The sequence below is a fragment of the Cyprinodon variegatus genome, unplaced genomic scaffold, assembly GCF_000732505.1.
Source record: "Cyprinodon variegatus isolate N-32 unplaced genomic scaffold, C_variegatus-1.0 Scaffold455, whole genome shotgun sequence".
In the NCBI taxonomy this organism is placed as follows: domain Eukaryota; kingdom Metazoa; phylum Chordata; class Actinopteri; order Cyprinodontiformes; family Cyprinodontidae; genus Cyprinodon; species Cyprinodon variegatus.
Genome location: NW_015150908.1, coordinates 581,249 through 594,541, shown reverse-complemented (window position 1 = coordinate 594,541; position 13,293 = coordinate 581,249). Strand labels below are relative to the sequence as shown.

The 13,293-nt window shown below is 41.1% G+C and overlaps 1 protein-coding gene across 1 annotated transcript in view; it reads left to right on the top strand.

The window, feature by feature from the left end:
* Positions 1 to 13,028, top strand: part of cxadr (coxsackie virus and adenovirus receptor) — a 62,924-nt gene extending 49,896 nt beyond the window's left edge. The window contains exons 4-7 of the mRNA XM_015389342.1: positions 4,364 to 4,519; positions 4,598 to 4,720; positions 6,280 to 6,418; positions 10,245 to 13,028. Coding sequence (XP_015244828.1) covers positions 4,364 to 4,519; positions 4,598 to 4,720; positions 6,280 to 6,418; positions 10,245 to 10,527 — 701 coding nt within the window. The 3' untranslated portion in view covers positions 10,528 to 13,028. The remainder of the gene's footprint in view (positions 1 to 4,363; positions 4,520 to 4,597; positions 4,721 to 6,279; positions 6,419 to 10,244) is intronic.
* Positions 13,029 to 13,293: the final 265 nt, after the last annotated feature.

The window sequence follows — 13,293 nt, the reverse complement described above, 5'->3', positions numbered from 1 at the left end:
CTTATTTCAACCGTTGCGTATATTAGCTGCGACATGTGAATCAAGATGCTATGACAGAAAAAATGTTACTGACAGATGACCGTTGATATATGATTGGCTGAATTTAGGTGTTCAGCCTGATATATAACTGACTGGCCTGCATAAAATAACGGGAAAAAAACAACACAGATTTTAAAACAGAAATGTTGTAACTTTTGGGTACTGATAAAGAGTACATTTATATATATGTTTAAGCCAGAATAATTTGACATTTAAATTTGATTTCCCTACGACTTTTAATATCCATCCTTTTAATAAGTGATAATAATCAGGTGTAAAACATCCTGGTATATGACTAATGATTTTCTCTGACTAAAATCGTCTGGTTTCCACTGAGCCAACAGAAAGTAAAGATGCAGCGTTGAGTTTATTTGTTTTCCACAGAGGGAACTGGATGACACATCATAGTTGTAGAAGTCAGATGATTTAATCCCAAGGCAAACAGAGTCACACTCTGTGGCCTCACTGATCAGTCAGCCAGTTAAATGATGTCGAAAGGGAATCGCCTCCCGAAACCGGCCTGCTATTTGCATATGGGACAAACAGCCCACGCATGATAAACTAGTCATTACACAAGCTGCTTTTATGGTACCTTCAGCTATCAGGAAAAACTCTGAGGCAAGCTTCAGAAAATGGCTCCTCTTCCTGTTAGAGTAAAGCGTTTCGAAAGCAATAGCCAAGCACCCAAACAGGTTTGTCAGAGGTTGAAGTTGTTGCGGCTTTTAACTCTGCTGTAATGACAGTGGTCAGTGTCAACAAGTGATCTCAGCATTTATTGTGGCTACAGCTGACTCAGAAACCATTAACGCTGCATTTTATGGCCCATGGGCATATCAGGGCAGACCCCGACAGAAGCAATGTGGGAAACGTTTGGTAGTTTATTAGCTGTGGCTTTTACACAGACCTGTTTGATTTCACCTCTTTAAACAGGACTCCTGATTGAGGTCGACTTCATTGCTCTGGTTTCTAAACGTCTTCTCTGTTGTTTAAGAAATAGACACAAGCAGCAACAATTTTTCCTGTTATTTTTCTGGCAAATAACACATTTTCTAAATGTAAATAAAAAAATTAAATCCAGAAATGAAACTAAAAAAAGCATTTTTGTTGAAAAAGGTTTTGAGAGTAATTTTCTGTTTAACTCAGATTTACATTTTTCATCTTACTTCCAATTTAATAATCTTTTTTTTTTTTTTTTGCTTTCAGACTTTAATTTTTTTAATTTGTTTTTTTTTGCAGATTTCTTCATTTTTATTTTTATTTCCTGTTTTTTAGATTGAGTTTTCAGTAATTGGACTTTTTTAATTGCATTTCTCAATATCAAATAATGCAAACTTTAGCAGGAGTACTTCAGTTTTATTGGATCGTTGTAATTATATGCTGCATCTCCATAATTTTTTCATTTCTTTCTGAGTTATTTTCATTTAGATGGACGACTCGGAATCCATATAACATATACAGAAACATTTAAAAGTATAAGTTATTCAAAACCCATGGTGTGACATCAAAACAGGTTATTAGGTCATAACACCTGTAGAGGTTTTCTTAGCCTCTAAATCATCTCATTCTGAGTCTGTAGACGACACCGCTGACACATTATGGGAAGCCATCTTTGCTAAAGATGCTAGCGATGCTGGTTGTTCTCAGAGCTCTAAATCCAATCATATTTATAGAAAGTTCATTCTAATAAGGCCTGTAGCACAAGGTGTACCAGGAATGTGGATAATTGGAGCTTTGAGAGGCGTTTGAAGCAAAACCAAGAATTTTGGGAGGAAAAAGGGGAAACTAAAGTTGCAGTCAAGACATCAAGCATTCAAGGGATTCAAAGATGAATCCGCAAAGATCACAAGCGCCTTACCAGGAGTAACTAAGGAGGAAAAAAGCTTGACTGACAGAGTAGTGAAAAAGGTCAAACGTCCTGTTTTCAGATTATTGTAGGTCCTGCAACCTTCCATTCTCCATCATGGTCATCCCAAGTGGGGTCGCGAGGGGTGCTGGTGCCTATCTCCAGCTGTCAATGGGCGAGAGGCGGGGTCCACCCTGGACAGGTCGCCAGTCCATCGCAGGGCAACACAGAGACAAACAACCGTTCACGCACACCTACGGAGAATTTAGAGAGGCTAAATAACATAACATAGCCTATTAGACTAGCCCCACCTGCCAGCGGCCAAAAAAATGTTTGCCTGTGAGTGGTCTTGCCTCGATAAATATCCAAGGCCTAAATCTGGCGGGCCAATCACAACGCAGAGATGTGTTTTGAATTTCTAGATGCAAAGTGGGCGGGGTTTGAGGGCCTGACGACAAAGCTGCACGACGCTGGAGAAAGCACAACAAGGAAGATGGCAGGAACTATTGAACCGTTCTCGTTTGACTCAGCTTTGGAAACCGTAGAAGAAGAGTGGACAGCCACAGATGCTCAAAGTCATATAGGAAGTTACAACAGTCTCCTCTGCTGGTGTTGGTCGTCCATGGTAACTCAGTCATCTGTCAGGACAATATATGCTAAAAACCTCAGGAGATAATGATATGTTCAAGCAGGACTCTATGACCATCCTACACTCCCAAAGGTCAGTGAACGTGATGCTTCTGTTCACGATCAGCCAAAAACTCGCCTAACCTGAGCTCTGTGGAGAATCCCTGAGGATGAGGCAAACATCAGGAGGAAGATTAGAGCCACCAGATCCAACGCATGACCTAAGGGCCGCCATCAGAGATCTGGGCATCTATCACACTGTTCAGACATGTGGCGTTTTTAGTGAACTGATTGAATATTCTCTAATTAAAAAATATGACCAAACTTTTCTCAATATTCCAATTTTTGGTGATTTTAACCGAATAAAGGAATGCATCCCTCCTTTAATGGTTCAAGACATGTAAAAATAAACAAAACAGATTGAAACCAAATTTATCAAACCTAAAAAAAAAAGTTCAATCTCTGCTTGAGGCTGCTGAGCTACACAAACGTTTGTTTGCATAAAAAAGGAAGGATTTCTCAAGGCCATGGCAGCGTGCAGACTGCTGACCCCAGGGGTGTCGATGCACCGAGGAAGCATTGACATACAGGGGTGAGGACATGTTGCCTGCTCGGCGTTTTACCTTCAGCTCCATCCTGCCTCATAATAAGAGGACAGGAGGGTCCATGAAGATAAACAAACCTCAGGTCTGTTTGATGCTGCTGCTGCTGCATGCGTGCACACGTTCCCCAGCTCTGCTTCCTGTTGTCTTCTGGTTGCAGCGGGACTTTGAAGCTAACAAGAGGAGAGCTTCCACCGGCAGACCTGTGCTGCATGTCAGCAGCTTGTAAAGCTGCTGTGACTCCCTACATTCAGGCAGCTGCCATCATGAACCAGATCTCCCTGCAGAAGAGGCCTCTCTGTTTAGTCCCCGCAGGAATAACGCGCCGTGTCACTCTGAACCCTCACCGCCTGCTGCTGCAGACTCTGTCACCTTCTTCTATGACCTCATCTCCCAAACACATAAATCTGACCCTCAGAGCCTCACATAAGGAGCCGATGTGTTGGTCTGACTTTCACCTTTAAAAGATGCGTTCCTAAATGTCATAGCTCCCTGACATTTAGTGCATGATGCATGAATACATCTGTAGGTAGAACACTGCAGGACGTCGCCCCCGCCGCCCATTACCGTCTGTCCATCGCCGCTCACCTAATGTTTGAGCTGCCAGTCTCCTCGTCACCTTGTGTCCTTTCCGCGGTCGTGTTTATTAGATTGATAAGAGCACTCAGCGCTGTCAGTCTACTGTTAATCCTTATGCTCATCTCTGCTAAGCTGGCCCCTCCCGACTGGCACCTGGCTCCCCTCTGAGCGGCCCCCTCTGCTGCACATGTTTTGTTGTTTTGTTCCTGTAGCCGTTACCTCACCATGATGTCAGTTTTCTGTCAGTGGTCATAGAGCACAGACTTTACCCTCAGAGTCCCTCAGTCTGGCCTTTTCTTTCATTTGAAGCTGTGTTTGCTTTAGGTTCCCCCTCATATCCTGGCTACACTGTGACCGACTGAGCCGTGTTTGCACACACGCTTTGGCACAGTTTCCACACAGAAACTCCGCTCTCTCATCGTTTCTGCTGAGCGCTGTGTTTCGCCTCCCTTGTTGGTCGTGATTATCCTGAGTGACGGCTCCTGTAATGACAGCAGCTGTATCAATTACTCTGATTACTGCTTTCATTTCGCTGATGACTGCTGTTTGAGCTACAGGGGGAGATGAAGTTAAATCTGCATACCGTTGTTACACACTGTAAAAAATAGACAAACTGTTTTCTCCTGAGTTAATTCGGATGCTATTTTTTCTTTTGTTTTGTTTTTTGCTGCAGTTCGGCCGTCGAAGCCGAGGTGTTCAGTCACCGGTACCACAGAAGAAGGCAAGAACATTGTGTTGAGATGCACCGCCGCTGAGGGAACCAAGCCTATGCAATACAAATGGGAGAAAACCAGTGACAACAAGCTGCTGCCTGCCTCTGCTGTGTTGGGTAATTGACATTTACCAAAAGCATCAGGGACTTCTCTGTTTCTGTGTTTCAATCTGGAATATTTTGCCCTCTAAACAGACACTGTGGAAGGTACCATAAACGTGAGGAATGTGTCTGCCAGTGCATCTGGTTCTTATCGCTGCGTTGCCAGCAACGCCGTTGGCTCTGAGGAGTGCATCCTGCATCTCAGCGTGACTCCACGTAAGTTCCACACTAACTTAATGCTCATAAGCAGTGGCTTAGTGAAGCATTCACAGCTCTTAGAGCCTCACTTTACAGTCAGAAAGATAAAAAAAATACATTTTATCAGGGTGATGCAAGGCACGGAAATATTTACTCTTTTCCAGACTTCTTATGTTTTTAACGGATGTGTTTGAAAATGCAATAAATTAATTCTTTTGACATTTACCGTTTGCTATTCAGCAACATTAAATGGGGTGTGGTGGCCTAGTGGTTAGGGCATAGAGCTTGGAACCCTGAGGTTCTCAATTCAAGCCCCACGCCCACAGACTGCCACTCTGGGTCCCTGAGCAAGACCCTTTTTTTCCTTATTGCTCCCCTAGCACCCTACAATGGCAGCTCAAAGATGACCCTGAACATTTAGAGCATGTTTGGCTTAATCTGCCGCTGTGAAGCAGGATTCTCCACCATGAATAGAATCAAAAATAAATATGGATCCAGGCTGAAAATGAGCACCTTGATATGCGCTTTAGAATGGCTTAGTCTCCATTCAAACCCAGGTTTAAAGCCTTGCAGGGCAGCATAAAGCCCACTGCGAACATTAGGACAGAAAAAAGAAACGGTTGGTTCAGGTGTTTTATAAAATATTTGAACCAGGGAAGTATCTATATACCAAACTGAACGATTGTTGTTCTCTACTTCAAAAAACAGTTTAGATTTTTTATTTTTTTTTTAAACATGGATTCATAAAAACCTGCTTTTTATCGCAGTATTAAATTATGTTTAAAGTAACAGATTATAATTAAAAATGTCTCCGGACCTTTATTGGTCTATGAGTTTCTTTATTCGGACCCTGCTGAGTTTTGGTTACCCATGCTCTAGATTTTATTTAAAAATATCAGAATGAAGAGATCTTATTAGGAATGTAAAATTCACTCATCAGATTTTTAATAAATTTGTTTTCAAATTCTGAAAATGTTGCATGGTTCTTCTTCTGCTTCACTTCAGTGCACCATTTTGCTAATGATGTATTTGATGCATCTAAAATACCAAGCCTGTGCTTTTAGCGAGACTAAATGTGTAAAAAATGAAATGTACAGAGTTTAATAAACTTTACAAAGCCTGTTTTTATAAACCTGATGCAGCTCTGAGCTGACTTCTGTTTTCTCTATGAAGGATCTCTTTTATTCAACCGCAGTGTTCAACTTGTTCAGTACTAATTCTGTTTTGTAGAATTTGTGGGTTCTTTAAGTGTTTTAATTAAGCCATAGTAGTAAACTAGATGCATGCAGGATCCAGGAGGTTATAGAATATATATGAGAAACCATGTTAGTGTATAAATATTTGTCTTTCTGTTTCCCAGTCGAAAAGCACCCACTTTAGACTTCAATGGCTTTAATGATTTTTTGCAACAGACTCTTGAGGAATCTGAAAGGAATCTAAAAACTACTAATAACTGTTACTTTTACTGAAAATTATTGGAGTTAAACTGAATTATTGATCCAAAACCTATTTTTTATAAAACAATTTGAACCCAAAAATGTGACCCTAATTTTTTTAAACTTCTTTTTGTTTTTCAGCGCGCAACACTGCAGGCATCATCGCAGGATCCATTATAGCTGTCCTGTTGATCCTGATCCTCCTCGCCATCATCCTGTTCTGCTTCTGCCGTGCTCGCAACCGCAAGAAGTACGAGAAGGAAATCTGCAACGAGATAAGGTATGCCAACCAAACGCCGACGCCATGCGGCTCATAGAGTCGCTGAAACTGTACGGTGTGTTGAAGGAGTAAAGCTTTAGTTTTCTCTCATGACGGCTTTAAAATTTAGCGTTTTCCTTTGAAATTGAAAGTCATAAAATAGAATAAACTATCTTTGGAATTATTTCTGATAAAATGTATAGTGTAAAATAATAAAGAGAAGATTATATCACATTTACAGAGACACTTCTCTGACAGCTCTATAGATATAAAGCAAAGCTGGGAATTAGAAATGTTATAGTTATTGAAGATGAGGAATGGGAGGAGATTTCAGACAAAGGTTTTTTTTTTTTTTTTTGCCCCAGGATGGAAGGAATTTAACTGGAAATAAAGATTTTTTTGAAAAACCTTCCAGTATTTCAAAATATGACAGAAATGCCTCAAACTTATGGTGGAGGAACTGTAATCGGATTGGGGACTACACTCCAATCTTTTGGGACTATCCAGTACTGATTCCATTTTGATAAGGGATTCACACTGAAATTAAGGCAGTTTCTTAATGTGTACTTGTGTTTTCTCGTGTGCTCGTGAAACGTCATCAGCCTCAGCACTAGTACTGTTACAATTCACAAGAACAGCAGACCGAGAACAAACGGAGTCCCTGGATGTTGTTCTCGCCCCTCTCTATTTACCCAGCATGCATCAGAGCAGACTTGTCAGTTCTTGACAATGAGCTCCATTGAAAGTTAAAAGTTCTAAATGTACGTTTCAAGATAATTTGAGGCGAGAATATTATACTTTAAGGTGTCACTATATGGTCCATTTACGAATTTTAATGCGTAATTAAAAAAAAAAATTCCGAAGTTGAAAGCACCGTGGCAACCAGCGGACCTCAGAGGCCAACGGCAGCCAGGGCTAACGTTAGCCTGTCTGCAGCAGCCGTCTCTCTGCATTGCTGTGTTAAGGACCGCTGGATCTGATGGCGAGTTTTTTATTTTATTTGGCAAAATGTTCACTTGATTTTTGTTTATCTGACTGTCATTATTAATCCCCCACTAAATGAAATTTTTTTATAATTTATTATTATCCAGAGACTATTAATAACAGGAGGTGATATGCAGCTCCAGATGAGCCGGGTGTGTGGTGAAGTCACAAATACGCTTCTGTTCCATTTGGCCCATATTTATGCTGCTGCTCCCGTTCTCCCAGAGTCCACACTTTCCTGTGTTCTTCTCAAGAACATTTTTGGCGAGGAGTCCGTACTCACTTTCTTAAAAGAATATTTGATTTTACGTTACCACTGAACCCGCTGTATTATATATTAGGTTTGACCCCAAAAGAATATATTGATGAAAAGGAAAACTTAGTTACTACATATTCTGCTATTAGTAACAAGGAGAATGATAACTCTGTCTTGGCTTAAGCCTGCGCCCCCAACCCTTCAACAATGGCAAAAAGGTTGAAAAATGTGTACATAATGGAGACACATAGTTATACACTATTTGCTAGTTGAGTGACTTCTGGTGCCAATTGATTTTATTTAGGATGATCAGAATAAAGGGGGTGGATACACCTTGTACCTCTTTCCTCCCACTTTACAATTATAAGCAGTACCTCTGGTCTATCAGCTAAAACCAAGTGAAGTTTGTTACTTTTAGAAGAGATGTTTTTAAGGAAGCGTATGTTTGAGCTCTGCACACTCGGCCATGATCGCACACACAAAGCCACCAGCAGGTCCTTTACACCCCAACAGCCATGAAAAAGGATTTTTCTCCATCAGCGTTTTTCTTTTTTCTCCCTTCCTCAAATAAACAGCTGTGGTAATCAGTTTGAAAGCTTTGTTTGCTCTGTGGATCCTGTGTGATGTCTGCCTGTGGCTGCCACCCACCCCCTCTACAGATCAACCCCTTCTCTGGCTGTCCATGTCTCCATCCGCCCTGTGGACTCTCCACAACCACTGCCCCTGCTATCACTCTGCTGTGGGCTGAATCTGGGACCACAATGTGACACTGCTCACAGTGTAGGACAAAGAGGATTAGGCCTCTGGTCCCTGTCTCCTGCACACATTGGCAGACATATTATTGCATGATGCTACAGACTGAACAAGCTGTGGCCCCTGAGGCTCAGTTTGATTGAGCATTTAACTGGATTATTGCTGCTTATTAGTATTTAATGTGCTGGCAGAGGGAGTTGAGGGCATAGTTGTATTGGGATGCTGTGTTTACGGCTGCAGGCTTTTGCGCAGTCCTTGTGACTTTGACTCTGTCAATCAGATCTGCAGAGTCCCATTATTTGTCAATTTTTTTATTGAGTCAAACCATGTTCTGCTCTTGAAATGACTCCACACTCTATTACACGGTACTTGCACTCTAGAGAAAAAAAAATAAACTACTTAAAACATCCACCAAACTATTTTGTTTTTTTTTTTGGGTAAAACCAACAAAACCTTAAATGACTACATTCTCGAAATTAAAATGACATTATGTTACTTAACTCTTTATAGGGCACTCAGTGAAATACTTTGAAAATCAAAATTTCAAGCCAATGGTGTTATTGGACTCCAGTACAAGACATTATTACCTTTGTAACATTAAAAAATTATGGATATTTTGATGCTGCATCATTTTTGCCTGCGAGTGGTCTAGCATGCAAAGCGGACGGGGTTTTGAGGGCGTGACGACAAAGCTGCGTGACGCTGTAGAAAGCACAACAAGGAAGATGGCAGCAACTATTGAACAGTTCTCGTTTGATTCAGCTTTGGAATCAATTTTGGAAGGATTAGACTTGGAGTTTTCGTTGAAACGTGAGCAGGAAGAGGCTCTACGCTCATTCATTTTTAAGAAGGACGTATTCACCGTTTTACAGACAGGCTGTTTGTTTACACTCCCCCACCAGCTTTCTGTCGTGCTTACTACGTCACAGTCAGTTGCGCTCATTGGTTAGAGCGTTGGCCAATAGGCACAGACATGGTTTAAAAGACAACGGGGCCACACTAAGTTACACATTTAATCTCACATTTAGTCTGACTTATCAGGATAAACTTGTCCTATAAAGTGTAAAAGGTTGGTAGTATTAAATTAACTTTTTCTAACTTGGAATCATAAATTCTGAGTGTTTTAGTGTTTCTAATCATTGTAAATGTATAGCTTTCGTTGTTGAGCCACCAAACTAGCATGTTATAAATATAAGTGCTGTGACAAAGTATTTAACCACTTACAAATGGCCTCTGTTTGTATTCATTTTAAATCAGCAAACAAACATTCTATGAAACAAAGTTAATCTGAGTAACCCCAAAAATCTTTATTCCATCGCTGGGATTATTCAATCGGTTCCCCTTGTCGAAATCTGTTTCCGCTGTCTAAATCTGTTTCCGGTGTCGAAATCTGTTTCCGTTGTCGAAATCTGTTTCCGCTGTCTAAATCTGTTTCCGCTGTCTAAATCTGTTTCCGTTGTCTAAATCTGTTTCCGTTGTCTAAATCTGTTTCCGCTGTCTAAATCTGTTCCCCTTGTCGAAATCTGTTCCCGCTGTCTAAATCTGTTTCCGCTGTCTAAATCTGTTCCCGCTGTCTAAATCTGTTTCCGCTGTCTAAATCTGTTTCCGTTGTCTAAATCTGTTCCCGCTGTCTAAATCTGTTTCCGCTGTCTAAATCTGTTTCCGCTGTCTAAATATGTTTCCGTTGTCTAAATTTGTTTCCGTTGTCTAAATATGTTTCCGTTGTCTAAATCTGTTTCCGTTGTCTAAATCTGTTTCCGGTGTCTAAATCTTTTTCTGTTGTCTAAATCTGCTGCTGTTTTAATTCAGCCTCAATCATCTAATTAATTTCCTGTTGTTTGTGCTCCTTCACAGAGAGGATGTGCCGCCTCCAAAGAGCCGTGTCTCGAGCGCACGCAGCTTCACCATAGGCAGTCAACGCTCCTCACTGGGATCAATGTCGCCTTCCAACCTGCAGTACATGGGAACCAATACCCAGTATGACAAGATCCCGTCCGCTGAAGAGTATGACCGTCCTCCAAGCCAGGCCCCTCTGCCTCCTCCTTCCCACGCCAGAATGGCCGGCCCCAACCTCAGCCGCATGGGGGCCATCCCCGTCATGACCCCGGCCCAGAACAGGGACGGCTCCATCGTCTAACGCGTTTTCTGCTGAAGAAGGGACCTCGGACAAAAACGCTAGTAAAATGAAGCAGTGGGTGGATGCGCTCCACTATCTGCTCTTTATTATTTACAAATGCAAAGGTCCCCTTATGAAGACATGCCCCTCCCCCCCTGAATTTTTAATGTGCTGTACTGGATATAGAGCACATTCACTTTTTACCAGAAACAAAACAAAAAACACTTTTATGTATTTTATGTCCTGGATTTTCTTGCAGGAAATGAATTGGTGTGGATGGAGATCAAAATGGTCAATATACAAATTCTATTGTACATAACTGCATGATTTCTAACAATGGATTCTTTGGCTGTAGATATGCTGTATGTTTAAAACAGACCCTTCACTGGCACCGTGCGCAGCTGTTTGCATGTCTGTGTGTAGAAACCTGCAGCTGGATGTGTCTGTAAATAGTTTAGATATCTGAATGAAGTTTTAGAAAGCTGTAGTTTCCTTTTCTTTATGTTTTCCCCTAACTGTACCATTACCTCTCCAGTTTTAACAGGTTCTGGCTTTTCTATGATTGGATATAAGTTAATGTAGCATGTTTTATGCTGATTGAAAACCCATCAGTCCTCCCACAACAAAATGTGACTTAATTCCTAAAGAAAAGACCTGTTTAATGCTCAGATGTTGTGTTTGACAAACTGCCTACTTTGAGTTTAACGTTGGGGGGGCTGAAAAGGTTGTAATTGGCTGATGTGGGGGGGTATGGGTCTAAATGTTTGGTGATTGGTTGGATGTTTGTTTTTTGTTACCAATCTTTCCATTCCGCGTCCCCGCCCTCCCCCAGACAGCCTGCATTGGGGGTACAGCAGGCAGCTGGTCAGCAAGGTTCACTGAGCAGTCAGCTTTGATTGTGTTTGACTATATGAAGGCCCCCACCCTAAGTGCTAGCCCCCCCATTTACATCCATACTGACCAATTACGAAGACTAAAGGAGAACGTCTTCAGTTATCTCAGCAGCCTTTGTAATCCTCCATATTTGTTGATGCACTACAAGGGAGCAACACCCTGATTAACCCTCTCTCCCCGCGGTCAGTAGGAATCCAGCCTATGTAGCATTAATTTGAACATTTTAATGAAGGATGGTAACCGCAGGTGAAGGAAAAAAGTTTCCCACAGAGCAGAGGGCTACAAACTGTTTCACTCTCCGCATTAAAGCGCTCTGGTTTGACCTTCATTTCCGATCTCAGGGCAGAAACTGTCAGTTTTTAACAGTTCCTGAGAATTTGGCTTATTTTAGCAGTCATTCTCTGAAAGCCGAACATCTTGCCTGGTTTCCTACCTTACCGGACGAACACGATACAAACACAGGCTTCTTATTTTCTTCTCTGATGCCTTACTTTCTCTTTCTTCTTTCCTTACACTCTTTCCTTTCCACTCTTCACCTTTTTGTTTTTTATTCTGTCGTGCCTTGTTGCCTGAGCTAAACTGCTGTTCTGTGCAGAAGCATCATTTTTAATGGCCGTGTCGGTTTTGAGAAAGCAATCATTACTCTGGGCTCGAGCTGGAACAAATAGCATTTTTTTTTTACACCAAAAATGAAACAAACTATCTTGAGGGCTTTGATGTAAATCTGGAAAACAGCATTTCTTCCTACATCTGCAAACATTGATTTAGCTTTTTCACCGTGGCATTTATTTATTTATGATTTTCATTCATAAAATAAAGTAGGATCATCCAAAGCATCCTAAATGTATGTCAGGTGGTTGACATTAAGAACACTCGGTGGATTGAAGGATGTGGCTGCTTTAGTTTCTACATCAGAGCTGAATTTGAGGAGAAATGCCACTTTTCTAACCTGCAGTATGTTGGGGATTATAAATCATTATAAACATTTAAATAGTATGAGAGAGATGCCATCCCCTTTATGAACCCAACTATTGTTTAATATTAGAAACCAGCCCATGCCTACGCCCCCCCACATCGATTCTTCGTTTATTTTAAAGTTGCAGACCTTCGCTGAATCTGTTTTTGATTCTTTGCTCGCTGCAGCGGCCCCTGGATTTGGGATTAACATCACTTATTCCTAAGCAGCAGGAAAAGGACTAACTTTGCTGAATTTACAATCAAACATCTGTCATTTGTGCTTTAATCCCTTTCTTGTGTGTTTTTGTGCGAGCAGCTGTATTTACCACTTGATGCTAGCCAGGATTCCCATAAGGCGATCTGCGGGTGACGTGTACAGATTTCCTGTTACTCTTCCATGCTCATAGCTAAAATATATTAACTACTATTAACAATATTAGCTTGGAAATCGGTGTACTAATACTGTATGAAGACTCCATTGAGGTGCACACTCTGTTCAAATCATATTTTCTTTCTGTGTATTTTTGTGCTGTATTTTTGAATAATAAAAGTCAATGAAATTAAAAATGTCCACTTTTTATTTTGGGTTGTTTACGTTGCAGCAGTTTTCCAGTGACTCTGCTTCATGTAGCTTTTTCTGTGATGCGTTTTAATCATCCAGCCGATCTGAGCCCTTCCACCAGGTGAGGTGACTCCGTAACCCCTTAATGATTGTAATTAATCAATTTCAGTGCAGACGCAGTTCGACACCTTCAGATTGAAATAAACTCACTGAGCTTTGTGTCCTGCTTCCTGCATGCTGTCAGTCATTTGTTTTACTGTTTGCTTAGATTTTAGCAATCAAAGCTAATTCCCCTCCTTAGTTAATGTACTGGGTGATGAGTTTAATTGCAATTCAGCGCTAATCAAAGTTGTACCAAATGAGCTTCCTAATTA